This window comes from Phyllostomus hastatus, unplaced genomic scaffold (assembly GCF_019186645.2).
Source record: "Phyllostomus hastatus isolate PE091 unplaced genomic scaffold, TTU_PhHast_1.1 phas_contig_57, whole genome shotgun sequence".
NCBI lineage: Eukaryota > Metazoa > Chordata > Mammalia > Chiroptera > Phyllostomidae > Phyllostomus > Phyllostomus hastatus.
The window spans coordinates 4,659,336-4,685,654 of record NW_025333912.1 but is presented as its reverse complement, the minus strand read 5'-3'; the positions used below and the strand labels follow the sequence as shown (position 1 = coordinate 4,685,654).

Below are 26,319 nucleotides of genomic sequence, written 5' to 3'. Positions count from 1 at the left end.
CACCACACGCCCCGAGCAAATTGGGCCCCTCTGGTGCCAATTCCCGTGTGGGTGGGCTTCTGCACCCTGTGGGACTTTCCAAGGATCTCTCCTATGAGGCTTCGAGTCTCTTCCTGTGCCTCAACCCCCACAGGTGTTTTCAATCTGTGTCCCGAGGCTCTGTTTCCCAGCACTGTGATCCTGGGTTGCACACAGTGCCTTGCTTCACAATTCCCACCTCGCTGGGTCTCCTGTTTGCCACCCCTTAGCTGGAGTCTGCTGCTTGCGCACTCTGGGTCCACCGCTGCGGTCTTGCAAGCCCCAAATGCCTTACTCACCCAGTCCCAGAGCTCTCTGCTCTCTTCACTGTGACTCACACCAGCTACCCATCTCCGACCCTCCTACTGGTCTGGATGAACGGGTCTATTTTAACTTCTTAGTTGTCCGACTTCCATAGAGTTCAATTTTCTGTCAGTTCTGGTTGTTATTGTGTTTCTAATTTGTTGGTGTCTCTATCTTGGTTGTGGGAGGAGGCACAGTGTGTCTACCTATGCCTCCATCTTGGCTGGAAGTCCACAAAACTGTTTAATATTCTCATTTCACCAAGTAGAAGCACAAATAATGACTTCTGATGTCTCAAAAAACTATCCTAAACTCTGAATGACTAAAAAATAATTGGATTCCTGAACTAAATTATGCAATCATTAAAAATTACTCACTGAGCACCTGTAACAGGCATTTGGTGAGATGTTGGGGATCCGGTACAACAGCAGTAGACAGACCTAACACCCTGAGCACACCACTCCAGTCCAGAGTCTAAGCAGGCAACAGTTAAGAGTTGCCACTTTACAAAATACTGTTTCAAGAAGGCTTGTTTTTGTCTAGAGTCTATATTTACAATAAAACCCAGCACACCAAGATTTATAGTTCTTGGTTTTGTGTTTTCTTCTTAAGTAGAATAGAAGCTCCTTGAACAAAGCGAGTGCATTGCAGACAACTGTACATTCATGAGTATTGCCAGATGAGTGTATCCAGGCAGGCACTAAGTGACTCTCAGGTAAATGAATATACATCAATGCAAGTCAAATGGAGATGTTTCTTAATGTGTTTCACAGTTCCTGTGGTCTGTGATGGTTACTGGTTCTTCCTTAAGAATAGTGCAGTAGTAGTTTACACTGTTACACGGGCAGTCACAGAAGATTCTGAACATCAGTAAGGCAACCAATGAGATGTCAGAGATATGAATGAGGTAGGGTGGCTCAGAGACAGAAGAGAATATTTGGAGAATATTTAAATTTGGCAAAAGAAGGACAGAGTGACAGAAAAGAGCAGGGGCATAAGGACATCAGATGGGAATTGGAAAGCCATTTAGTTTTAAGCATTTATTGTAGAAATGAGAAGGCTTTTCAATACCACATAAGATTATTCCATAGAGGCTGAATTAGAGGAAGATGAACAGAATGAAGGCCAGTACCAAAGGGAAGAGGCTGAAAGCCCAAGAAGAGAGTCAGAACTCAAGCAGAAATGAGAGGCTGAATTGGTGACTAGGGTTTAGGGAAGGAGAATGTGTTTTTTTGGGTTTTTGTTTTTTTTTTTTTTACTGGGGCGGGGGTGCTGGCACTGGTTTGTCTATTGGTAGAAGAAGGAAGTCAGACAGAAGTGTTGTGGGGTAGGTTTCTTTAAAACAGAAATCAAACACTAACTTTTCTGAGAGAAAGAAGTAACATCTGTGCAGTAATGCTATTTTGGCAAATTTCATTGCTAGCAGTTCTCCTCGGAGGTGGTGACAATGAAGACGGTAAGAACTCTGGCAACTGCCCAGCTGGGTGCAAAACGGTGTTTGTGTGTGTGTGTGTGTGTGTGTGTGTGTGTGTGTGTGTGTGTGTGTGCGCGCGCACATGCGCGCATTCCTCTGTGTGGTGTCCTCAGAACACACCTGGAGAGTGAGCATGTCAGCATAGGTCCATTCTGAGTCCCTTCAGTATCCCTTTAGGACCCTGTGCTTTCTGAAGGTTGTACAAGGTGGGGGAAAAGAAGGTTTACAGTTGTAAGCATATGAAACAAAGTTTATTCTTGTGTTATTATTTATTCATTATTGTATTGTTTTTCCTATGAAAAACTGTAAATCTACTTTTGCCCCAACCCTTCTATAAAGCATGGGGCTCTGGGCAGGTGAATGTCTGCTGAGGTAACTATGGTTTCCCTGATCTCCAGATTCTGAGATTTCCCTCTCTGGCATTTTTTTCATTCTCTTTCCTTCCCAATGACATTTTTCTCTCCTTTTTTTTTTAAATAGCCTTTCCGGACCAAATCCTCAGAGCCATCGGTACTTTATCCTTATACAACCACTCCTGGACCCACAGTTGGGGCTCTGGTTGGTTGGGTGAGTTGCAGATCAAGAGATGGAAGAGCAACTCTGGTGGTTTTATTTCCCTGCGGCCTTGGTCCAATGGCAACTTCAACAACAAGGAGATGAAAGAAATAGAAGTGTTTGTCCAAAGGTCCCACAATGAATTCCTGAATTTACTTCATAAACATGACGGTGAATGGATGCTTGAATGTAAGTTCAATTACCCAAATGAGCTGGTGCAATGTTGGGTGGGGTATGTTTGTCTCAATGAGGTTTTTATTCCAATTTTTTTCCACACTCCATATCCTTAGCAATCTCTATCTGTACATTCATTGTAACCTAATTCATTTTATTCAGCGTAGTCATTAAAAACACAACTCTCTCACACTAAGTTCTTCCTTCATCTCTTGCTCTCACCATTTACACCATTCTCTTTCAACAATTTATTCCCTTCCATTTCCAAAGGAAAAAATCTCACTCATTCTTTTCACCTTCAAGTACCACCAATTATGTTTATTCTGAACTTCTGAGTAAACCAAACTTTGTTCCATTGCCTCAAATCCCCAAAACTTCTCTCTTCTATTTCCTTTTTTGCTTCCACTTATTTCATCTTTTTTAACTCCCTTTTCTTTAATTTACAACCCCTCTTCTCTCTAGATCCCTTCGAGGTACAAGCAACATTTGGCTGTGAGCTGCACTCTGGGAAAGTCAAGGTAGACTTCTGGCAACTTGCTTATCAGGGATCAGACCTCCTGAGCTTCCAGAACAACACATGGTTGCCATCTCCAGAGGGTGGAACTAGAGCTCAGCAGGTGTGCAAAATACTCAATCAGCACACTGTCCCCAACAAAATCATGCAATGGACTATTAGTAACTCCTGCCCACGTTTCCTTTTGGGTCTCCTTGATGCAGGGAAGGCAGATCTCCAGAGACAAGGTCAGTCCCATATCCTTCCTCCAAGATTTTTCTATTCTAAAATTATACCTTCCTACCTCCCTTCAGATTTAGGATTAGGAGTCAAGAGGGAGAGAGATAATGTGTGATGAATTCCCAGGGTGGGACACATGTGTCTGTCTAAACTGATGTGAAGGTATGAACCTCCAAATCTGTGTTAAGAGTGCTTTTCTGAGCATCTTTCCTGTCTTCTGCAGTAAAACCAGAGGCCTGGCTGTCAACTCGCCCCAATCCTGGTCCTGACCATCTGTTGCTGGTTTGTCATGTCTCTGGCTTCTACCCAAAGCCAATTTCGGTTATGTGGATGCGAGGTGAACAGGCACAACAGAGCTCTCAACTAAGTGATATCCTGCCCAACGCTGATGGGACATGGTATCTTCAGATCTTCTTGGATGTGGAAGCCACCGAGACATCTGGCCTGTCTTGCCGGGTGACACACAGCAGTCTAGAAGGCCAGGACATCATCCTCTACTTGGGTAAGAGAACACTGGGGTCCACACTGGGGAGAGGAGTAGTTGGTCCACAAGCAGAGCAAGAGCCAGATATAAAAAATTTGGAATTTATGGACTCCAATCTCAAATGAATGAAAATAATTCAATAAATGAAAGAGCTGAAAATAAGAGAGCTGCAGATGTAGGAAGATGTTGAGGGTTAGATGAAAGATTCATCTCTGAAGAGGGATGAGAGAAGAAACAGGAAGAAAGGAGATTTGTGAGGCGAACATTCAGATTTAAAAAAGCAGATGAGGGAAATGTAGCAAACAAGGGGTGGACTTGAAATGACACCCTTGTGTGCACCCAAACCCACAGATCGTCCTAACTCCAAGGCCTTGATCATCTTGGCAGTGATGCTACCCCTGCTGCTGCTTCTGACAGGTCTTGCATTTTGGCTTAAAAAGTGCTGGTGAGTTTTCTGTATCCATCTTTCCTTTTCTTTTATCCCCTCCTTACTTGTTGTCCTGTACTTGTTTTCCTCCCTCTCCCCTTAATTCTTCTTTCCCCAGTCCCTTTGCTTTTACTCTTCAGTTCTCATCTCCACCTCACACACAGTAACGTTCATCTCTGTTCTTTTTATAGGACACATTGTGTACCTCCTCCCACTCTTCTTCCTTTGGAGAGATTCCAGCAGCCCAGGGACTCAAAACCTACTTAAAACTCAGCATGGTGATGATGTCCTTTCAACTCTCTTTTGTACAATTTTTGTTGTGGTTTACCTATGTTTATTTAATGGTCTGTTATTAATGTATACTAGTTGTCATTTTGCAGGATTTGCTTTCTGACCTGGTTGTGAGATTTGAAAACTCATATTTTAACTCTGGATAAAATGAGATCCTTGTGACCTCTCTATACTGGAAAATTAATGAACTTCAGGCTCATTTAGAATGTCACTTCTTTTGGGGGGTGTTCCCTGACTCACAAGTGGAAGCAGTGTCTGAACTCCCACCACACTCTGCAGCATACTTTGCCGACTTTCTACTTTCTATCCTTTGCTGCAGCTATGCAGGTCCCTTTTCCCTTCTAATTTTTAAGTTTCCTGAGAGCAAAGTCTGTATCTCCTTAAAGTTTGCATCATTTATAAAGTGTATTAACTGTATGTAGTATGCTTTCAATAAAAGCCTGTGTTAAGTTTACAGGAAATACATAGTCTTTTCTTATTTTTTATCTTCCTGACATGTGTTGTAGTTGAGACATTTTATGTTTTTTTGTTAAAATCTTCACACTTTACTCGTTCCTCAGTGACTTCTCTGAATCCCTGGGGAGAAACACAATGTGGCTTCCAAACATTCTTACAACTGTGGAAACCTATTTGTGCGCAACTGTTGTTCCAAGTATTTTAAACAAAAGAGAAAGGCAGGATACAGTCCTCACTATTTAGTGTGGTTCGGGGCCAAACAGCAGAGTCACCTCCTTGGAGCTTGTAGAAATCTATATTCTTGGACCTCACCTCAGACTTACTGAATCATAATTGCACTTTAGCAAAATCAGCAAGGGACTCATTAGGTGCATTCACATTTGAGAAGCACTGACAAAGGTGCAGTCTGAGAGGCAGCAGAGCAAGCATGTCACAGAAGCAAAAAGCAGATGGTCAAGAAAAGAGAACAGAATGTTGACAGTCAGGACTGAAGTGAGACCAAAGCAAGGAGTGTGCACACAGTACGTTCTTACTAGTTATGGCTGCTGTGTTGAAGACACAGCAAACACTAAGTTACTAAACTCTTATCTATTGCTCCTCGGGAAAATACACAGTTCCTGTGAATCTCTGGTCAGATCATTTTAGTTAGGTAATGAATACTCAGCTCTGTTTTATGTGTGCTCCTGTTTAAAGACACCTTCTTTAATGTAAAATCACTTCAAATAATTTATTTATCATTTATAGGATTTTTAAAAATACCTATTTTGTGGTGGGGGAAGACGGGGGAAGAGAGGGCGAGAAACATTGATGTGACAGAAACACCAATCAGTTGTCTCTTGTATGAGTTCCAACCAGGACTGAACCTGCAACCCAGGTATGTGCCCTGACAGGGAATTGAACTGGTGACCTTTAGCTGTGTGGGATGATGCCCAACCAACTGAACCACACTGGCCAGAGCTATATGTAGTATTTTTTAAATAATAAAACACCAGCCAAGAGTGTTTAATATCTTCCTGAACCTGGGTAATGCAATTACAAGTATTTTCGACTTTTAGCCACACAGCTGTGCTGTCTATTACGCTTTTTTTTTAAAAAAAGAAGAAGGTCATTATTTTAGGCAGGATAGAGTACAGACCAAGGCAGGGAGGAGGGGGCAGACATGTCTCACCCACAGACCCAGTAGCCCTGAGCCCAAAGTCCCCAAAGATTTGGGTTCCTATCACTTGAGGGGGAATGTTGTGGTGGAATGAGTGACCAGAGGGGAAATAAAGGCAGGGCCCTCACCATCACAATCTAACAAACACTTAGTACAGGAGGCTAAAAGCAAAAACCCACACCCCTGAGCCTGGTCTGAAAAGGCTGCCAGGAGTCCCAAACAACAAGTGAAACTATGACAGTGTAGGAGGCAGGGAGTCCTGGAAAGTCTGTGTGTATTATCTCCACTGGCTGGGAAAAGGAGAACCTTGGGGCTGTATATTCATCCCAAGGCCTGCAAGGTAGAGAGGAAGGGGCCCACAGCGCCCAAAGGAAAACACCCATGAAACAACTTTGGTTCATGGCCTGCCTCCCACCATGTCTGCAAAATGAACAAATAGAGTCTGGAGCAAGATGAGGATTCAGCTAACAGACCCCCACCCATACCTACACTGGGGGAGTCACATCTCTCCAGGGGATACCAGCACCACCTTTACTTGCTAATCAAAATGTAACTCCTTCGCCCCACCCCATCAGCTATGTAAGTCCTCAGAACAAAGGACTCACTCTCTTCTCTTGGCCTCATGACTCTCTTGCCACATGGAGGACCCCTGGCCAGCCAGCCTCTGGCTTGTGGGGACCCAGGCCACCTCTTTTAGCCACCAGGCCTGTACTTTGCACCCATACTTTGCTTTCCTATTAGAACTTTGCATTAATAAACTTTGCATGCTGCTGGTAGGCTCAGTTGCCTGTACATCTGTTTTTTATTTATTTTTTCATTGTTGTTCAAGTACAGTTGTCTCATTTACCCCCGAGCACGCTCCCTGCCCCACTCATCCCCACCTGCCACCTTCGATCCTACCTGCTTTGGCTTTGTCCATGTGCCCTTTATACATGTTCCTTGACAACCCTCCCCCGCCCCATGGCCTGTAATTCCTCACTGTGTCTGCAAGAAGAACCAAGTTCCTGGGACTATCTCCCGAAACAATTATATGGTAGATTCACAAATCTAGCTCCTTCTCCATCCTAGCTTCATTAGAGAATTATAAATGTTATTTTAGAACATTGTGAGCTGCTACACATATAGGTCAGCAAAGTCCTCTTCTTTTTCCTTTTTGAAATATATTTTATTGATTATGCTATTATAGGTGTCCCATTTCCACCCCTTTCTTCCCCTCCACCCTGCACACCTTCTCCCTCTTGCATTCCCCCCCTTTAGTTCATGTCCATGAGACATACATATAAGGTCTTTGTCTTCTTCATTTCCCATACTATTCTTACCCTCCCCCTGTCTATTTTCTACCTACCATCTATGCTACTTAGTCTCTGTACCTTTTCCCCATCTCTCCTCCTCCCACTCCCCCACTGATGACCCTCCATGTGATCTCCTTTTCTGTGATTCTCTTCCTGTTCTAGTTGTTTGTGTTGTTTTTTAGGTTCTGTTGTTAATAGGTGTGAGTTTGTTCTCATTTTAGTGTTCATATTTTTTATCATCTTTTTCTTACATGAGTCCCTTTAACACTTCATATAATAAGGGCTTGGTGGTGATGAACTCCTTTAACTTGACCTTATCTGGGAAGCACTTTATCTGCCCTTCCATTCTAAATGAACGCTTTGCTGGATAGAGTGATCTTGGATGTACGTCCTTGCCTTTCATGACTTAAAATACTTCTTTCCAGACCCTTCTTGCCTGCAAGGTTTCTTTTGAGAAATCAGCTGATGGTCTTATGAGAACTCCTTTATAGGTAACTATCTCCTTTCCTCTGCTGCTTTTAAGATTCTTTCCTTATCTTTAATCTTGGGTAATGTAATTATGATATACCTTGGTGTGTGCTTCCTTGAGTCCAACTTCTGTGGGACTCTCTGAGCTTCCTGGACTTCCTGAAATTCTATTTTCTTTGTCATATTAGGGAAGTACTCCATTATTTTTTTAAATAAGTTTTCAAATTCTTGCTCTTCCTCTTCTCCTTCTGGCACCCCTATGATTGTGACTTTCGAATGTTAAAGATGTCCTGGAGGTTACTAAGTCTCTCCTCACTTTTTTTAATTCTTTTTTCTTCATTCTGTTCTGGTTGAATGTTCCTTTCTTCCTTCTGCTCCAAACCCTTGATTTGAGTCCTGGTTTCCTTCCCATCACTGCTGGTTCCCTCTAGATTTTTCTTTATTTCACATAATGTGACCTTCATTGCTGCATGGGTCTTTTTTATGCTGTTGAAGTACCCAGTGAGTTCCTGGAGCATCCTGATAACCAGTGTTTTGAACTGTGCATCTCAGAGGTTGGCTCTTTCTTCATCACTTAGTTGTATTTTTTCTGGAGCTTTGAACTGTTCTTTCATGTGGACTAGTTATTTTTTTTTCATCTTGGCATCCCTGTTATGTAAAAAAGGGCAGAGGCTTAGGTATTCACGGGAATGGGGTAACCCATGTACCTCTGTTGTGACGCTGGATGTGGGGGAGGCGTCCAGGAGGGAACAATGCCACTTGGTCCACTCTCTGCCGGATTTCAGTCACTTCACCCGCTACCCACAATCAAATTAGATCCTTCTGGGACTGATTCCCAGGTGGGTGGGTTTGTGTACATTCTAGGAACCTTGTGGGTCTCTCCAATGAACTCTCTTGTCAGGCTGGGAGTTTCTTCTGCTGCCACCTCAACCCCCACAGGTGTTTTCAGTCAGAGGCTTTGAGCCATTATTTCCCCACATTGGAACCCTAGGTAGTGTGGTCTGTCTTGCTCCCAAGTTGTTCCTCCCAGTTTATCTGCACACAAATGTGAGACAGCCCAGTCTGTCAGCCACCACCTTGACCACTTGAGTCCTCCAGCTGCTGCCTTTGCATGAGTCCTCTCTGCCCCTCCTTCCAGTCTGGATGAATGTTTCTTCTTTAACTCCTTGGTTGTCGGACTTCCATACAATTCAATTTCTGTCATTTCTGGTTTTTTTTTTTTAATTTTGTTGTTGTCCTTGTTTTGGTTGTGCCAGAACACAAGTGTGTCTATCTACGCCTTCCCTCTTCCTTTTTCTGGATTTAATGCATTGGTTATTTATTACCACTGAACTCATGGCCAACAACACTACAACTCATGTCTGAACAAAGCTTATCTACACATGCATTTCCTCTGTAAGGTAACTACAGATTATTTGTGCTTAACAACACTAGACAGCTTCTTAGCACTATGCTTCTGGGATATTTTAAACATCAAAATTACCAATAAAGAGCACAACGATGTGAAAAATGGGGCACTAAATACACCCCAGAAGGGACACTTGGTTATAGTGCAAGAACTGAAACAGTGAGGCAGAGAGTCACCTTGTTCAACCTCAGCACAAAAGGCAGGGTAAGCTGAGATATCCATGACTGGACTTCAATTACTTCAGAATTAATTAATTTCAAAAATAATTCTTAAGCACTTACTATGCAGCAGGGACATATGGAGCGTAAAGTAGTGGGGGAGAGAAAGGTCATCACTGTCTTCTGAGTTGAAAATTTTGCCTTCCTCATTTGATTCAACAAGTTTACTGTTTTCATTGTTGCATCTATCTTAATTTCTTAGTACAGCAACTTATTTGGGTTGAACTAGGGGAAAGGGAATTAGTTTTCCTTTGTGTGGAGAGCTGAGAGAGGGAGATAAGGGTAAGAACATCCCTATGAACCTACTGCAGGTGGCAGCAGCTACACATGTCAAAATTTTTAAAAAATAAAGTGAGTTGGGAGAGCAGGAAAAGGTGAAAATAGTGGGACCAGGAAGAGCACACTGTGGGACTGCTGCAGCCTTCCTACCTGAATTAGGCTGGTTGATTCCTTGTCTAGATTCCCATCTACCTTGTCACCCATGCATAGCAGCCATGTGGTTTGGAGTATGTTGACTCCACTCTCATCTGTACTTTGAACCTGATCGGCCTAAGGCAAATATGAAAAGGCATCCTTTGACAATGTGATATGCTGAAGGGTGGAATGGTAACCTATAATTTAAGCCAAATCATCATATAGATCCCACGTATCCTAGCTCAGAGTAATGGTTCAAGGCTAGGTATCTGCTCTAAGGTGGTTCAGTGCATATGAAGCCTGGCTGTTGTGTATGATTGTAGGGAAAAGAGATGCTCCTTCTTGTCCTGGATGTTATGGTGTGAGGTATAAAGCTCGAAACAATTAAAGCTATTTTTCAACACCAGAGAAGCAAGCTGAGGATGAGGTTATACATGCAAGAAGGCAGAGAAATTAAATACTTGAAATTTGTTAAGAGGATAGAACTTAAGTGTTCTCAACACAAGAAAGATTAAAACAAGTAACTGTGTGAGGTAATGGACATACATGCTCATTAACTTGATGGTCATGATCACTTCACAACACACACACGAATCAAAACATTGAGTTGTAGATTTTAAATATATAAATTTTCATTCATCAATTATACCTCAATAAAGCTGAAAACAACAACAACCAAAACAAACAAACCAACCGTGTTTTAAAAAGGCAGGGACAACAGACCCACAGAAGAGTCCAAGTTAAACTCTAGTTAAAGCCTGAGTGACCCTGACTTCTCAGTTATGTCAGGCCATAAATTTCCTTTATCCCCTTAGGCTAACAAGAGAATTCTTTCTTTTCTTTGTGAGAGAAACATCACCTCCGTTGTACATGAACCTCAGGAGACTTACCTAATTGTTACTCTTACTTGCAATAGTTCTCTTTACTTCTCTTCCCTTTACTCTTTAAAATTGGTTTCTTGCCCTATTGCTTTTTCTGTCATGTCTTCATTCTGTTAAACTCTTACACTGTCTTGCTGTTTATCTGTGACATCTGTACAATCCCTTTCTTGAACTCTTTTCATGTGTTTCTGACAAACCACTTGTAAGGAATCAAACTGCTGGTTTGGCGTTGGGTAAAGGAGTAACTCTGGAAATAGTCTCTGATCTTCCTTGTTTTCTTTAGGTAAATGGAGACAAAAATGCATATTTTCAGTGTTTTCAGAGAGATGAAAAAACAATCTAGCACCAGCATATAATAAACCATAAAATGTTGCCACAATGACAGTTAAAAATAATAAAAACGCAAGGCATTTACCATGGAGTTTCTCCTGCAAGAGTAAGTTTGTTTCTTCTGTTAGTTCATTCATTCATTCATTCATCCATTCCTTACATACTCAGCTTTTACTACTTGTATCACAAATATAGTCACTGAAAGTTGTTCTAAATATATGAGAAGCAGCTGTGTCTCCAGGAATTTAAAACATAATAAATGTCTTCCTCTAAGCTTGTTCCTTTTTTGATATTTAATCACCTGGAATCAAACTTCAGAAACCTTTCAAGCCTTTCTTTCTCAGCTTTTCAGGTTACCAGGTTATTCTTTTTAAAAATTATTTTTCCTACCACTGCTGGGTTTTGTCAACCTCCACATAGGATAAATATAGAGCTTCCTATCTCCTAACACACATTCCTGTAGGTTTCCTAAACAAACACTCTGTTTCAGCCACAGTGGGCTCAAGTTTAAGGAATAGTAATTTCCACTACTGAGACTCTCCTCAAGAAAGAACAGACCTTGCCCAGGCATAGCTCAGTGGACTGAGCACCAGCCTGCGAACCGAAAGGTCACAGGTTCAATGCCTGTCAAGACACATGCCTGGGTTGTGGGACAATGTTTCTCCCCCTCTCTCTAAAAATAAATAAACAAAATCTTTTTTAACAAAGAAGAAAGGATAGACCTTAGTATCAAATGTGAGGCAGGTTCATAACCAAACTTAAGACCACACAAGCAGTTATGTAAACCTCCTGGAATTTCTCAGTTGATGAGATGAGATGGCTGTGTTGTCAGATTTAGTGGGCAGACCAGAGTGGTGGGTAGGTGAATGATGACAAAGCCGCTCCGTTTGTGGAAATTTGTAAGGTATGGGCATCGTGCCCCACCCCATCTGTGTCCCATCTCCTGATTATGTGACAGAAAAGTAATTTGACCCAAAAGTAAAGATGAAAGATTTTAAAAAGTAAAATTGTGTTAAATAGTAAAAGTGTTTAAGTTAGTATTTGATGATTTCTTAATGTATTAACTAGATTTTAACTTTTTAATGGCATGCAAAAAGATTTTTTTTCAAAGAAATTCAGCCAATAGGACCAGATGGCTACAGTCAGCTTTGTAAAGAAGAGGTTTAACAGGTCATTGCATCATCACATTTATAAATATTTTTGTTAATGCCTTATAATCATTTATTTAAATTCTTTAATCATTAATTATTTTCATTGTTTCTGAGGATATTTTAAAAAATCCTTTTCTTATGCACATGTAAGAGGAAGTTTAACTGGTCAAGTCCACAGTAAACTACAAGTTTATAGGAAATTCTCATTCTAGAAAGAAAGATTACAAGAGAACTAGTGACTTTTTTTAGTAGGCACAATTTCAGTAAAAGACAATAAAAGGGAAATTCTTTCTTACATCAGACCTGGCCACATCTATATACAAACTACATTTTATCACAGGCAGGAGCAAAAGATATGAAGAAATTTTAGCAGGGATTAAAAGGAAAAAACTAATTCATATCACATGTCATAAAAAAGTAGTATTAACCATTCTCCCTTTGAAATTCACGTTAGAAGTGCTGGCAGAGGCCACTGTTCCTTTGCTGAGCTCTGCCCCCCTGCAGGTGCAAGTAGGTACCATATCTGAGTCTCCTGGACAACACCATTCACCATTCACTCTGTCCTAGTGATTCCCCAACACTCCACCCCACCCAACTTGTGGCCAGAACCAAGACCCTAACAGTGGCTTTACCATGCAAATGGCCTGTCTTGCCTCATGCGACACACTTTCCCAAAATCTCTCAAATGTTCACAAACCCCAAACATGCAGAATTTGGCCTCAATGTGCCCTGTACCCCTTGTGAAGTGGGCCCAGACTTGGCACTAGTGGCAGCCAGCGTGCACAGCTTGGCCTCTCTCAGGCACCACCATGCCCAGCACAAGGGACAACCACCTAAAAATCACTTTATAGGTCATACCAGTGGGCCCAAGCAAGGCACAGGTGGTGGCTGTCCCTGGCCTGCACCTCCCCAGAGGCCCAAGAATCAACACATCCAGTGCCCAACTTCACCACACCAGAGCACCACTTCCACAAACAAGACACTCAAAAAGCAGACAGGGCAGGCACTAGAGCCCCATTAAAGTGAATCCTGCTCCACAGGGTAATAGGCCTTTGCACAATACCTCCTCCACAATAGTCATGGCATCCTTAAAACCAATCAGCCTGAAGGTCAATTCCCTTCCACTGATATGCCAACAGCAAGCAAGGCTCAACTACAACTGGGACACACCTTGAGCACCTGGCTGAGGTGAACAGAAAAAATTTGCCACTTAGCCCCCACAGGACACCTGCTACATGAGGCCACCCTACCAAAACTGGAAGATATACGAGTCCTACCTAATATATAGAAACAGAGAAGCAGCCAAAATGAGGAGACAAAAAGCAAATATCTGTCCCAAATGAAAGAAGAGAATGCCAAAAAAGGAACTAAACAAAATGGAGGCAAGCAAACTACCAGGTGCAGAGTTCAAAACACTGGTAATAAGGATGCTCAATGCTCTCAGTGATAACTTCAACAAAGAGATATTTAACTAAAAAACTTCATCCCCCCAGGAGCATGGGGTCTCAACCCCTTGCAGGGATCCCCACCCCAAAGTGACAGAGAAGAGGAGCCCGCACAGCATTGATGGTGAAACTCAATGGGGATTCAGTGCACATGGGGGACAAGTGAGTCTCCTACAGACCCAGACTCCACCTTCCCAGGGAAGAGCACACCTACTGTTACAGCCTGGGGAGTGCTGCCTGGTCCCCATCTGCTGGCAAGGCCACTCTGCTGTGCTGGGGTCCTGAGGAAGGATCTGCTGGCTACACCCATCAGTGACAGTTAGGCCCTTCTTTTTCTGGGGAGACTCTTAGCAGAGACTCAGTGACTGAACTCTATGGCTTTGTAAATGGAACCAATCTTTCCCACCTCAAGTGCACATCCAGCACTCCTGACCCCACCTGTTGAATCACTTGGCCAGCCTAGTCCTGCTGAGTTCAGCTGCACAGAGGAATCAGAGTGCCATACAGAGCTGGGAATTTGGGGGCATGTCTCCTGGGGAAGATTTTGTCCAGGAATCAAACAAGCGGGAGCTGGGAAGTATAGTTACATTACAAGAGGGCCACTCCTATCTTCCCTGTAGGCTCATCATGTGCTACCCTGGGGAGAAGTGCTTACCCCTCACCTACAGGCCTTCGGACAACACCCACAAGGGGAGTCTCTTTGGATCTGCCTTTCAAGTCCCAGATATACCACTGTGCTTAGCTCAGTTCCACAGGGGGAAGGGAGACCTGCTCAGAGCTGAGATACTGAGTGTGAGTCTGATGGGGGCAACTGTCTGGGACAGGAGAAAGTGCTTAGCCCAATAATGCAGGCTTGGTCAACATCACCCTCAACAAGAGACTATTTTGATCTGTCCTTCAAAGCCCAGTGGCTTTGCCAAGCTGAGCTGGTTCCTGCAGAGGGGACAGCTAGCTGCATCTATCCTAAACCTGTGGCATGCCCCTCCTGGGTAAACTAGAGTTGGAGACTCTAGGAGTGACTTGGCTCTGGAGCACAGGCTACTTTCCTGTCACAGGACACATGATTTCATGACCCCCAGGTATGGTACCCACTAGCCCCATCCTTCTGATCCCAGTTACCCAGCCCTACAGAGCTTACAGTCTATGGAAGGGTCTGTGAGTTGCAGCCACCCTGGGAAACATCAAGTGTAAAAACATCCACATCACAGGGGTACCAGAAGAAGAGAGTGAGCAAGGGATAGAGAATCTGTTTGAAGAAATAATGGCTGAAAATTTCTCTAACCTGGTGAAGGAAAACGTCACACACATTCAGGGGGCACACAGTTACAACCAAGATAAACCCAAAGAGGCCCACACCAAGACACATCATAATTAAAATATCAAAGATTAAAAACAAAGAGAGGCCCTGGCTGGTGTGGCTCAGTGGATTGAGTACCAGCCTGCAAACTGAAAGGTTGCTGGCTTGATTCCCAATCAGGGCACATACCTGGGCTGCAGGTCAGGTCCCCTGTTGGGGGGCACATGAGAGGCAACCAATCCATGTATCTCTCACTCATCCATGTTTCTCTCACTCTCTTTCTCCCTCCATTTCCTTCTCTCAAAAATTAACTGAAATCTTAAAAAAAAAAAAAGACAAAGAGAGAATCTTTGAAACAGCAAGGGAAAAGGAATTAATTATCTACAAAGGAGCTGTCATAAGGCAATCCACTGATTTCTCAATAGAAACACTTCAGGCCAAAAAGGACTGGCATGAAATATTCAAAGTAATGAAAAGCAAGGACCTTGCCACTGAGATCAAGCAAGGCCATCAAAATTTAGAGCACCAAGATGTGGAAGCAGTCCAATTGTCCATCAACAGATGAGTGGATAAAACAACCATGGGAGAGGCATAATGGGAGAAGCATAGGTAGATAGATACACTGTGCCTCCTCACACAACAAAAAGAAAGACAAAACAAATTTAAAAACAAAAAACAACCAGAACTGCCAGAAAAGTCAAACTGTATAGAAGTCTGACAACCAAGAACTTAAAGAAGAAACATTCATACAGACTGTCAGGAGAGGAAAAGATAGGCAGTCAGGCAGAGAGGGTTTGTGGCAAGGCAGTGCCTGGCAAAGCAGGTGGTCCCACGTTTGTATGCGGGTAAACCAGGAGGAACAATTGGGGAGCTAGACAGACCATGCAACCCAAGTTTCCAGCGCAGGGAAATAAAGCCTCAACGCATCCGACTGAAAAAACCTGTGGGTGTTGCGGCAGTGGGAGAGACTCCCAGCCTCACAGGTGAGTTCGTTAGAGAGACCTACAGGGTCCTAGAATGTACACAAAACCATTCACCCAGAAGTCAGCACCAGAAGGGCCCACTTTGCTTGTGGGAAGCGGAGGATGTGACTGAAAGCTGGCCAAGGGCTGAGCAAGCAGCATTGTTCCCTCTCAGACCCCTCCTCCACATACAGCATCACAATGCAGCCACGTGGGTTGCTATACCCTGACAAATACCTAAGGCACTGCCCCTTAAAACCTAACAGGTATGGTGAGACAAAAAAAAATATTGCCCAAATAATAGAACAGATCAAAACTCCAGAAAAATACAACTGAGCAATAAAGAGATAGCCAACCTATGAGATGCACAGTTCAAAACACTGGTAATCAGGATGCTCACAGAATTGATTGAGTATGGTCACACAATAGAGGAAGAAGTAAAGGCTATAAAAAGTGAAATAAAGGAAAATGTACAGGGAACCAACAGTGATAGGAAGGAAACTGGGACTCAGATCAATGATTTGGACCAGAAAGAAAAAATAAACATTCAACCAGAACAGAATGGATAAACAAGAGTTTTAAAAAATGAGGAGAGGCATAGGAACCTCCAGGACAACTTTAAATGTTCCAACATCTGAATCACAGGGGTGCAAGAAGGAGAAGAGGAAGAGCAAAAAATTGAAAATTTATTTCAAAACATAATGAAAGAGAACTTCCCCAATATTGCAAAGGAAATAGGCTTCCAGGAACTCCAGAAAGCTCAGAGAGTCCCAAAGAATTTGGACCCAAGGAAGCACATACGAAGACACATCATAATTACATTGCTGAAAATTAACAATAAGGAGAGAATCTTAAAAGCAGCAAGAAGAAAGGAGACAGTTACCTACAAAGGAGTTCCCATAAGACTGACTATACAGGGGTGCAGGATGGAGCGGAATAAACAGGAGAAAAATGGGACAACTGTAATTGCATAATCAATAAAATATATTTAAAAGAAAAAAGCAACTATGAGACATTTACATAGTGGAATTCTACTCAGCCATAAAAAGAAGAAAATTTTAGCCTTTGCAATAGCATGGATGAATCTGGAGACCATGATGCTAAGTGAAATAAGCCAGTCAGAGAAAGACAAACACCATATGATTTCACTCATATGTGGAATCTAACAAACAAAACAGAATAACGCATAGATGAAGAACAGATGACAGATAGTGGGGGGTGAGGGGAAGTTAAGGGGTGGAGGGATTGAGCAAAAAGGATAAAGGAACTCATGGGCATGGATAACAGTGTGGCGACTGCTAAGGGGATGAGAGTATATGGTACAGGTGGCAACACAGGGCCCATAGGCCAAATCTGGCCCTCCACCTTGTTTTATCTGACCCAGCACCTTGTTTCCACTTGGTGGCAGTGCTGAGCTCTCGCTTAACTGTTAAGGACTAGTTACATTTAAAGAATCCTAAAATTACATTTGGCCCTTTGAAGGCAACTGTGAGGCTGATGTGGCCCCTGGTGAAAATGAGTTTGACACCCCTGGTATATGGGGACTAAATGGTAACAGGAAAAATATAATAAACATTGTATTTTTTGAAACTTAAGGCAAAACAAAGAGCTTCCCACACAAAAAAGCTGAAAGAGTTCATTACCATCAAACTAGTATTGCAAGAAATGTTAAAAGGCCTGTTTTAAGAAAAAAAAATCAGAGAAGAACAGAGATATAAAGAATAAAATGGCAATAAATAAGTACCTATCAATAAAAACCTTATTGTAATGAATTAAATGCTCTAGTCAAAAGAAATAAGGTAGCAGAATGGACAATAAAACATGACCCATATATGTGCTGTCTGCAAGAGACCCACCACAGAACAAAAGATACACACAGGCTGAGAGTGAAGGGATGGAAAGAAGTATTCCATGCAAATGGAAATGAAAAAAATGCCAGTGCAGCAATACTCATATCACAGAAAACAGACTTCAAAACAAAGGCCATAACAAGAGACAAAGGAGGTTAGTACATGATACTAAAGAGATCAAACCAACAAGAGGATATAAACCTTTAAAACACACATGGACCCAACATAGAAGCACTTGCATATATAAAGAAAATCTTAAGAGACAGATAGACAGCAATACAGTCATAAGAGGGGATTTTACACTCCACTGTCATCAGTGGAGGTATCTTCCAGACAAAATACCAACAAGGGAACAGAAACCTGAAACAACACACTGCATGGAATGTAGTTAATTGATATTAAAACAACATTTCATCCCAAAGCAGCAGATTATACATTCTTCTCAAAGATAGACCACATGTTAGGACACAAAATAAGTTTTAACAAATTCAAAAAGACTGAAATTACATTAACCATTTTCTTTCACCACATGGCATGAAACTAGAAATCAACTACAATAAAAAAAATTCACAACTGTACTTGAACAATGATTAAAATAAAATAATAATAATAATTTAAAAATTCAAGATGGTGTGGCTCAGTGGGTTGAGTGCCAGCCTGGGACCTGAAGGGTCTCTGGTTGGATTCCCAGTCAGGGCACATGCCTGGATTGTGGGCCAGATCCCCAGTTGGACAGGTGCAATAGGCAACCAATCGATGTTTCTCTCCTTCTCTTTTTCCTTTCCTTCTCCTCTCTCTAGAAATGAATAAATTAAATCTTTAAAAAACTCCTCAAAATCATTCAAACACATGTAGATTAAATAGCATGTTTTTAAACAATGAATGGGTTAACAATGAGATCAAAGAATACAAAATTCTGACAAAAATAAGGATGAACAAACAATAACCCAAAATCTGTGGAACACAGAGGAAGCAGTTCTGCGAGGGAAGTTCATAGCTTTACAAGCCTATCTCAAGAGGCAAGAAAAATCTCAAATAAACAATCTAACCCTACTTCTAAAAGAACTAGAAAAAGAAAAAGAAACAAAGCTCAGAGTAAGGAGCAGAAGGAAGGAAATAATAAAGACCTGAGTGGAAATGACAAAGAGACTACAAAACAACACAAAAGATCAATGAGACCAAGACCTGGTTTTTTAAAAACGATAAAACAAAACCAACAAACATTTAACCACAGTCATCAAGGGAAAAAAAAGGGAGAGAGAGAGAGAGAGAGACCACCCCAATGAGTAAAATCAGAAATGGAGGAGGAGGAGTAACAACTGACATCACAGAAATACAAAGGGTTGTAAAAAAGTACTATGTATGACTGTATGCCAACAAATTGGACAACACGGGCAAATGGGCAAATGGATAAAGTCCTGGAAACATACAATCTTCCAAAACTGGATCAGGAAAAATGTCAGAAAATCAAGTAATCAAAAAAGCTCCCAGCAAACAAAAGTGCTAGACCCTATGACGACACAGTTGGATTTTTTCAAATATTCAAGGAAGAACTAATACCTATCCTACACAAAGTAGACCAAAAAATTCAAAAGGAGGGAAGACATACAAACTCTTTTTACAAGGCCAATATTATCTTAATTCCAAGGCCAACATTATCTTAATGTCCAATAAAGGCACTACAAAGAAAGAAAATTATAGGTCAATATCCTTGATAAACGCAAATGTTAACATACTCAACAAAATATTAGCAACTAGATCCAGAAATACATCAAAAAGATCATACACCATGATCAAGTGGGATTTATTCTGGGGATGCAAGCTTGGAACAATATTAACAATTCAATAAACATAATACATCATATAAACAAACTGAAGGATAAAAATCAAATGACTATATTGATAGAGGCAGGAAAAAGCCGTTGATAACATCCAGTACCAATTGATGATAAAAACTCTCAGCAAAGTGGAAACAGAGAAATCATACAACAACATAAAAAGGGCCATGTATGACAAACCCACTGGTTACATCATACTCAATGGGTAAAAACTAAAAGTGTTTCCCCTAAGATGAGGAACAAGACAGGGATGTTCATTTTCACCACTCTTATTCAACACAGTACTGGAAGTGTTAATACTAGCCACAGCAATGGGACAAGAAGAACACTAGAAGGCATCCAAATTGAAAAGGAGGATTAAAACTATCATTATTTGCAGATGACATGAAATTCTATGTAGGAAACCTTAAAGTCTCCACCAAAACACTACTAGATCTAATAAATGAATTTGGCAAAGAATAGGATACAAAATTAATATTCAGAAATCGGTGTCATTTTTATATGCCATCAATGAACTATAAGAAAAAGAAATTAAGAAAACAATCCTGCCCTGGCCATTTGGTTGGAGCATTGTCAAACAGACCAAAAGGTCACAGGTTTAATTCCCATGCAAGGCACATACCCAGGTTGCGGGTTCAATCCCTAGTCAGGGAGTGTGCAAGAAGGTAGCTGATCAAAGTTTTTCTTTCACATCAGTATTACTCTCTCTCTCTTTCTCTGTCTCTCTTTGTCTCTTTTCCTCCCTCCCTCCCTCCTTCTCTTTATAAAAGCAATGGAAAAAAATGTCCTAGTGTTAAAATAAAAAAGGAAAACAATCCCATTTACTATTGCAATGAAAAAATATAGTACCTAGGAATGAGTTGCTTTTAATTTTTTTTTTTACTTGAGACAGAGAGAGAGAAAGAGAGAGAGAAAGAGAGAGACATTGATTTGTTGTTCCACTTATTTATGCATTCATTCTGGTTGATTCTTATATGTGCCCTGACTGGGGAATTGAACCAGCAACTCTTTGGTACAGGCTGGTACTCAATCTACTGAGCCACACCAGCCAGGGACTTTTTCTGAACCCTCCCCCACACAGAGCAACAGTGCAGGGACACCATATCTGAGTCTCCATCAACCTGGCTCACACAGTAAGTCCCCCTCTGATGATTACCTAAGGGTCTGCCCCATCCAACTTATGGCCCCAGCCAAGCTTATAGCAGTGGCTTTTCCATATGAAGGGCTGGGCTAGGCACAAAACAGACTTCAGACTGTGCTAAATCTGCTCAAACAAACAACAGCTGAGCCCAGATACCATACCTCTTGCTGAGTGGCCCCAGGCCCAGCACTAGCAGGAGCCACCTGCAGACTGCTTTATAGCTTACTCCAAGGAACCTCAGACTCAGACTGAACAGAGGTAGAAGCACACCTTGGCCTGTACCACCTGGGAAAACCCAAAGCCTGTGTACCCAGTGGGCAGTTACAGACCCCTTTGGGCACTACCACCCAACCACCTCCACAAGCCATTCAGGGAAGAAGTTGCTTGCCAGGGGTCACAGCCAGTCCTACCAGCTGTCTGTATGGGATAAATCCCCCCATTGACCAGCAATCAAGAATCAACTACAAGAGGAGGGAGTAGTCAGCCCACATGAAGGATGAACGTCGAGTACTCAGCCTGAGGCATAGAGGAGGCTGTGCTACTAAATCCTACAGGCCATCTACTACATTAGACCACACTACAAAGACACAGAGTCAAAGCAGCTCTTCCTAACACACAAATACACAGAGGCTGCCAAAATGAGGAGACAAAAAAATATGGCCCAAATGAAAGAACAGAACAAAACTCCACAAAAAGAGCTAAACATAATGGGGGTAAGCAATCTATCAGAGGCAGAGTTCAAAACACTGGTTATAAGGATGCTCAAGGAACTCAGTGCGTACTTCAACAGATAAAAATGTTCCAAAGATAAACAAAGGACACACTAGTTGAAATAAGGAACAATTTACAGGGAATCAACAGCAGAGTAGATGAAGCCAAGAATCAATATTTGGAACATAAGGGAGAAAAAGACATCCAATTAGTACAGCAAGAAGAAAAAAAATCAAAAAAATTCGAGGATAGTGTAAGAAGACTCTAGGACAACTTCAAGCCTCCAACATTTACATCATAGGGGTACAACAGAAGAAGAGAAAGAGTAAGAAAATGGAAATCTATTTTTTTAAAAAATGAAAGAAAAGTTTTCTAATTTGGTGAAGGGAATAGACATGCCAGTCCAGGAAGCACCAAAGTCCCAAACAAGATGGATGCAAAAAGGATCACACCAAGACACACCATACTTTAAATGCCAAAGGTTAAAGATAAAGAGAAAATCTTAAAAGCAGCAAGAAAAAAGCAGGTAATTACCTACAAAGGAGTTCCTGTGAGACTGTCAGCTGATTTCTCAATACCTACAAAGGAGTTCCCCTGAGACTGTCAGCTGATTTCTCAAAAGAAACTTTGTAGTTTAGAAGGGACTGGCAAGAAGTTTTCAAAGTGATGAAAGGGTTAAGTTGTTTTTTTGGTGCTGAGTTTTGTAAGTACATCCTAGATTTTGGATATTAACCCTTTATCAGATATATCGGTGAACATGTTCTCCCGTCCTGTGGGTTTGTCTTTTTATTTTGTTGATGATTTCCTTTGCTCTGCAAAAACTTTTCAGTTTGATATAGCCCCATTACTTATTTTTATTTTGTTTGCCTTGCCTGGGAAGATATATCTGATAAAAAAATTGCTACGAGCAATATCCGAAATTTTGCTGCCTATGTTTGTTTCTCAGAATTTTATAGTTTCAGATCTAACATTTAAGTCTTTGATCCATTTTGAATTTATTCTTGTGTGTAGTGTAAGAAAGCGGTTAAGTTTTATTTTTCTGCACATATCTATCCAGTTTTCTGAACACCATTAATTGAATAAATTATCTTTAGCCCATCACATGTACTTGCTTCCTCTTTTAATTATTAATTGATTATAAAGGTGTGGGTTTATTTCTGGGCTGTCTATTCTGTTCCGTTGATATATGTGTCTGTTTTTATCCCAGTACCTTGCGTTTCAAATAGGCACTTCTCCAAAGAGCACATACAGATGGCCAATAGACATTACATTACAATGGCTAAAATGAAATGACCATGCAATTTCATCATGAATTAGCCAGAGAAGGTCTTGCGTGCTATGCCAAGGATTTTGGACTTTATCCTGAAGGCAATAATGAGAAATATCATAATCAGATTTGCATTTTAGAAGAAATTTTTAGACAGCAGTATAGATGGAAGAGAAACTGAGTTAGGAAGATCTATCAAGTGGCTACTCTAATACTCCAGGTGAGCAAGGCATCTAGAATCAAGAAACAAAATTGAATATTGATATTGAGATGGCGGTGAGGAAGGCTGGAGTGGAGCCCAGTTCTCCTTGTGCCCAGCTGTAACACCCAGCGATCTTCTGAGGAACAGAGTGAACAACCGATGGAATCCCAGTTTATATGAAGTTTGGAGGCAAAAAACTGCAGGACAATGAAAAACAGGCAGTGAGGAAAGTGCGCTGGGTTGGTAAGGTCCCTGGGAGCTGCCTGGGGACCAAGGCTGCTGCTGCCGCTGCTCCGAGCCTGCCACAGGATGCAGGGAGGAGAGTTAGATCAGCAGCTCCCTCCCCTACCAGAGCAGGGAGTCAGCCCAGCACTAGGAGGGACCTGGATGCTGAAAATCGCTGGGGGAAGCAGAAACGAAGTCAGAGACACACAGAGTCAGGACACATCCGCTGCGACTGTGGACGCTGGCACCAGAGAAAGTGGGGTGCCAGCGACACCTGGAGAAAGGAGGAGTGGGGCCCTGACTTGGATAGTCTCCAGACAGGGTTGAAAAGTGGGTCCATGTGGTGCACTTGTTAGGAAAGGTGGGCAGCTGCTTTGTAAGGATCTCTCCAACAGAGGCTGGCGCCCTGGAGGAAGATTTCAACTGTGTGTGCCCTGAGTGAGTGGCAGAGGGGACCTGTGCATCTTGCGCTACACCAAAAAGCAGTGACCGAGCTGAACCTTGCACCCTGCCTGTCCCACACTGCACACCCCCAAAGTGAGTGGCAGAGGGGAACAGTGCGCCCCACTTGTCCAGGGCTCCAATGCTGGAGATTGACTCACGCTGTGAGCAGCTGAGTGGCTGATGTGAGCCTGGCAGCTCACAGAAGACCTGGGCCTGAGGCTGGAAAACTGTGAATGGTGGGACCCATACCTGGTCCCCACCCTCTCAGAACCAAAGGAAGGGAGAAAAGCGAAGCCCAGCCCGCTCTTCCTGTAGCATCTAGGAAGACCAGCAGAACTCACTGGACAGGCTTAAAGTCAGCAGGAGGCTTATTATTATCTTTTTTTTCCCCCCCTTTTCTTTTCAGATCCTCTCTCTTCCTGCCCCTGTCCCTCTTTCTTCTTTTTTTTCTTATTCCAAGTGAGAGGATAAGTGGAGGAGTTACAAAAGGTCCAGAGACGGATTGAAAGGGGGAGCACAAGATTAACCCCTAAAACTGAGAAACTGAGACAAATGTCACTTTGCTATCCCACAGAGCTAGCATTTTTGTGTATATGTATTATTATTATCTTAGTGATGTTTTACCACTTTTATTTTTTATTTCTCTTCCATATGTTCAGTTGTCCTCATTTTATTTCTTAGCTCTTACATGCAGGACTATGATCTTTTTGAGTTAATTGTTGTGTGTGATGTGAGTTATCTCAGGTTTTTTGTTTTTGTGTATTGCATATGTATACCCAGTTATCCCAGCACCACCTGTTAAAAAGATTCTCCTCTCTCCATTGACTTTTCCTGCCATTTTTGTTGAAATCAAGTGACCAAAAAATGTAAGGGTTTATTTCTGTATTTTGAGTTCTTTTCCATACTATTCTAATTACCATGGCTTTATAATAAATTTTGAAATTAGGTAGTATAAGTACACAACACTGTTCTTTCATCACATTTTTTTTTGCTATTCTAATCCTTTTGCATTTCTGTATAAATTTTACAATCAGCTTGTCAATTACTACAAAAAACCTGAATTCATAGGTCAATTTGGAGCTAATTACCATGTGGACAATATTGGTCCTTCCAATCCGTGAATGTCGGGATTTTACCTTTGGGTTTCAATAGTTTGTCTATGATATATCTACATAAGGGTCTCTTTGTATCGATTCTACTTGGGTTTGTTAAGCCTGTTGGATGAGTAGGTCGATGTTTTCAACAAAGTTGGGACATTTTGTCTCTTATTTCTTCAAAGTCCCCCTACCATAATTTTGAGACTTATTATGTGCATATTGGTTCTTTTTTCCCCTAATCCTCACCTGATGATATGTTTATTGATTTTAGGGAGAGTGAGGAGTGGGGAAGAGGAGAGGGGAGGGGAGGGGAGGGGATGGGAGGAGAGGTTGCCTCCTGTACATGCCCTGACCAGGGATTGAACCCACAACCTGGGTATGTGCTCTGACCAGGAAGCAAACCCACAACCCTTTGGCATACAGAACAATGCTCCAAAGAACTGAGCCACCTGGCCAGGGCAGTATATACTGGTGCCTTTGATGTTGGCTGACCATTTCTCTCAGGATCTGTTCATTTCCCTTTATTCTTTTTTCCCCTCTCTGTTTTTGGATTGCTAATCTCTAGAGTCTATCTTGAAGTTAGCTCATTCTTTTTCATGCTAGTTCGGATCTATTGTTGACTCACTGTAGTGGATTTTTCATTTCCGTTATTGTACTTTTCAAATTCAGTATTTCTATTTGATTCTTTTTTGTGATCTCTAACTCTTTATTGATATTGTGTTTGATGCAACATTGTCATAATACTTTTCTATACTTTTTAAAATATTGCCTTTTAAATTTTTTCCAGCCTTATTGATATAACTGATAAATAAAATTGTAATGTACTCAAAGTACTACATTGTGTGGATATGCTATATGCATGCATTGTGAAAAGAGTCTTCTCATCTAGTTAATTAATACATCTGTCACCTCACCTCCTTACTTTCCTTTAGTTCTTTGAAATGTTACCCTGGTATGAAGACTTACTAGATATTTTTACCTCGTCTTGTTTCTGTGGTGCTACTTGATGCTACTTCCTGTCTGATCTACAGTGGATAATTCGTCACTTCCCTCCCCACAGGCTGGGCCTCCAAAGGGGGATCAGAACTTCCTCTTCTACACACTGATAACAAACCGGTGCCTTCACAGAGGCCAAAGAAATTAACAAAATGTAAGTTATTTATGCATATTATCTGCCATTGTATTAGCAATCAGTCAAAATTAGATACATGTAGAAAGAGGTCATTTTAGTCACCTCATACTGCCCAGAAAAATATTTTATAAGCAGTGATTTAGAATGAAAGCTGTACCTGGCTATCCGTCACCATAGAAAGCATTGAATAGAAATTGGTGAGCTTGTCTTAGTAAACTAAATTCTGTACTTTAACCTTTAATATTCTGTGCTAAGGTTTGTTTACAAGGGATAATACCAGTGGGACAGGAGATGTTCTCTGATTACCAGATGCCTGCTGACGAATAATGCATTCTTGCATGCACTAGCATGGGGCCTGGCACACAGTAATTGCTAATGTACTGAGTACTTACCATATTGTTGTCTGCAGAGCCGGTCCATGTTGTAATTTCCGTGCAGAGTATACATAGAAAATAGACACACTCTGTCTTGCAGA

General features: G+C 41.7%; 1 protein-coding gene across 1 annotated transcript; it reads left to right on the top strand.

Moving 5' to 3' along the window:
• The first annotated feature begins 1,633 nt into the window (after positions 1-1,633).
• Positions 1,634-4,907, top strand: LOC123824464 (T-cell surface glycoprotein CD1a-like). Its single transcript, XM_045847615.1, has 6 exons — positions 1,634-1,777; positions 2,276-2,539; positions 2,987-3,265; positions 3,481-3,759; positions 4,093-4,186; positions 4,360-4,907. Exons 1-6 carry the CDS (start codon positions 1,717-1,719, stop codon positions 4,433-4,435), a joined length of 1,053 nt encoding a protein of 350 aa, XP_045703571.1. The 5' UTR covers positions 1,634-1,716; the 3' UTR covers positions 4,436-4,907.
• The last annotated feature ends 21,412 nt before the right edge of the window (positions 4,908-26,319 follow it).

What these genes read in the sequence shown, in the direction of transcription:
- LOC123824464 (XM_045847615.1), top strand. Translation starts at nt 1,717, where the DNA reads ATGCTATTTTGGCAAATTTCATTGCTAGCAGTTCTCCTCGGAGGTGGT. An exon ending in GGCAGATCTCCAGAGACAAG is followed by an intron (nt 3,266 to 3,480) that starts GTCAGTCCCATA and finishes TGTCTTCTGCAG; the next exon opens with TAAAACCAGAGGCCTGGCTG. An exon ending in GGACATCATCCTCTACTTGG is followed by an intron (nt 3,760 to 4,092) that starts GTAAGAGAACAC and finishes CCAAACCCACAG; the next exon opens with ATCGTCCTAACTCCAAGGCC.